The sequence below is a fragment of the Vigna umbellata genome, chromosome 3 (assembly GCF_029865625.1).
Source record: "Vigna umbellata cultivar VRB3 chromosome 3, Vumbellata_1.0, whole genome shotgun sequence".
Lineage (NCBI taxonomy): Eukaryota > Viridiplantae > Streptophyta > Magnoliopsida > Fabales > Fabaceae > Vigna > Vigna umbellata.
In genome coordinates, this window is record NC_142167.1 from 14,975,414 (window position 1) to 14,977,980 (window position 2,567).

The 2,567-nt window shown below is 31.9% G+C and overlaps 1 protein-coding gene across 1 annotated transcript; it reads left to right on the plus strand.

Moving 5' to 3' along the window:
- The first annotated feature begins 416 nt into the window (after positions 1-416).
- LOC124846186 (uncharacterized) lies at positions 417-2,104 on the plus strand. The gene is made up of 2 exons (XM_047323401.2): positions 417-1,280; positions 1,699-2,104. Exon 1 carries the CDS (start codon positions 596-598, stop codon positions 1,274-1,276), a length of 681 nt encoding a protein of 226 aa, XP_047179357.2. The 5' UTR covers positions 417-595; the 3' UTR covers positions 1,277-1,280; positions 1,699-2,104.
- Positions 2,105-2,567: the final 463 nt, after the last annotated feature.

The window sequence follows — 2,567 nt, forward strand, 5'->3', positions numbered from 1 at the left end:
ATAATAATTTAATTAAATTTCATTTCCAAAGATAAAATATAATTAATACTATAAAAGTATATTAATACTATAAAAGTTAAGTTTTTTTCTAAAATATAATTTTATCACTAATTTAATAGAGTATATTAATACTAAATAATATGTGTTGAATTTTTTTCTTAAACATAATTTTATAATTAATTTAATAATAAATATTAATACTAATTTTTTAGACTTTTATTTTTTTAAGCTCTAAAACGAATGTTTTGCGTCATATTTAAATAATTGTTGTCTTCAAATTATGATCTTTAAATAATTATTTGTGTTATTGTTTTTAAAATATATATATATTATTTTTAAAAAATTATGAACCAAATAAAATAAGATTGGGAAGGAGAAGAAGAAAAAGCATCCCTGTTGTCACCTTCTCTCTCCAACAAAAGGTAATAATTTTAATAATTTTGAAAAAACATAACAAATAAAGGTTTTATTGCCCAGAATCTTCTTCCAATTCTCTTTCCCTGCAAAAGACTCACATCAGCGTCATCAAAGCTTAGATTTCACCCACAACTCTATCGATAAAACCGTTCGCTGAGAAAAAAATAAAAGTTTCTTCATGGCTTCCTTGTGCCGCGGCTATTCGAAGACCCAAATGTGCTTCTTCAAAATTCTCCACATAATTTCTTCCACTCCACCCTCTACAGAACAACGGCAAGAACAACAAGAATCCTTTCCCAGCAAAGGGGTTGGCATCGATTTGAATCTCAGATTCTCTTCCCTCACGGAATCAGAATCTTCTAGAACCGACAGCGCCTCCGCCACGCTTCAAAACAGCATCGAAGAAGAGCAAGAAGAAGGGTTTCCAGATAAGAGCTTTCAACTTTCAGAGAAACTTGACCACAACCAAAATCTTAACAACGAAGTTAACGACGTTCAAACAGCGTCGTTTCAGGGATGCGATAGTAATTTTCTCGATTTGCTTATAGAAGCGGCGAGAGTCGTCTCTGGAAAAGACGAGTCCGACTCGGAGGAAGAGAGGGGACGCGGTACCGAGTCAACGACTCGGAAAGGAAATCAAGAGAAACGGAAAGAAAGGTGGGTGGTTGTTGATATATACGGCGACGTTTTGGAGGAGAGAGAACCGGTGGTCCGGTCCAAGCGAGGGAGGAACCAAGCGTTGCCGTACCGGTTCAGAGACTCGGTGGTCGAACCGTTGAAACGCGCCACTCGTTCTCAGAGACCGTCGTCAACCTCACACCTTACAAAACGACTTCTTAGGTCGTCATCCACAACGTAAAACGGTAAACCTCATTATTCTTTTTTTATTATTTATTTATTTATCACTGTATTATTATTATAATAGCTAGGTTATCGTCGGAAAAGTCTGCGTTACGTAAGGTAAAAAAAAGTGCTTCTGGCGAAAACGACACATCGTTTTGAGGTTTTCTTTTATTATTAAAAAAATTAAGCCATGCTTACTCTGCATCGAAAATAGGAATGAAAGAGTTGCTAAAGTGGAAAATGGTAGGCATAGGCTTCGCATGTTGTCGTGATGCTTCGTAGAGCCAACTTATGGTACTAAAAGAGTTGCAGATTATAAATAATTGTACATCATCACATCTCATCGTGATATTATTTCTCACGACACGACATTACATTGTAAAGGACAATGATAAACACGAAGAAGAAAAAAATAACGTTAGTGTGTTTGTTTTGAAGCATGAATGGATGGTTATGTTTCGGTGATGGTTCTTCCGGAAGCCCGTTTGCAGCTACGATATGGAAGTGATTTTGGAAATCTGATAAAAACAGGGGAGACAGAGAAACAGTGGTGGGAAAATGCATGTGTTTAAGTCATTGGAATTTTATAGTTGTATTTATTTGATCTGCGAGAACAATGTATGTTGTCGGGTTCAAAGTTCACACATGTAAAGAAAGTAAGGTAGAAAGGTTTTTATTGTTTTGGGTTACTGTGTTAGAACTTACAAGGTACGATCTTTCAAGCTGCCATAACTTCTGATTATGAACACTGCGAACTGTGTAGTTTAGGGAATTGAATTCGATTCAATGGTATCTGCATGTGATGTGATGTGACAGAAAAATGGGGCTATGATTTATTTCTCTCTTTGGCTGGTGGGTGTTGCTTCGATTTACATTTTCTTCTTCTGTCTTTCTCCCATAAAAATCATAACCTTATAAATAGTAATTTTTATCTTTTGCTATTTCGTTTATTTTATTCTTTTTTTATTTTTTAATTAAATATGGTCGTAATTTTTAAATTTAAATGCAAAATTAAAATTTATTATTATTTTAACTTTGGATAAATTTTAAATTTTAAATAAAATAAATATATATTTTTTAATTTAGTAATGTTATTCTTTTTTAATTATTGGATAACATTTCAAAATAACATAAATAATGTAAACTATTTAAATATTAGTTAAAATAACTTAATTTAATATATTAAAATTATTTATTGTGGTTGAATTAAGATGATTATATTTATTTATTTATAAAGTTTTGAGAATTAAATTATATCAAAATTTAGAATATATATGAATTTTAATTTTGTGTAAAAATTTATGACA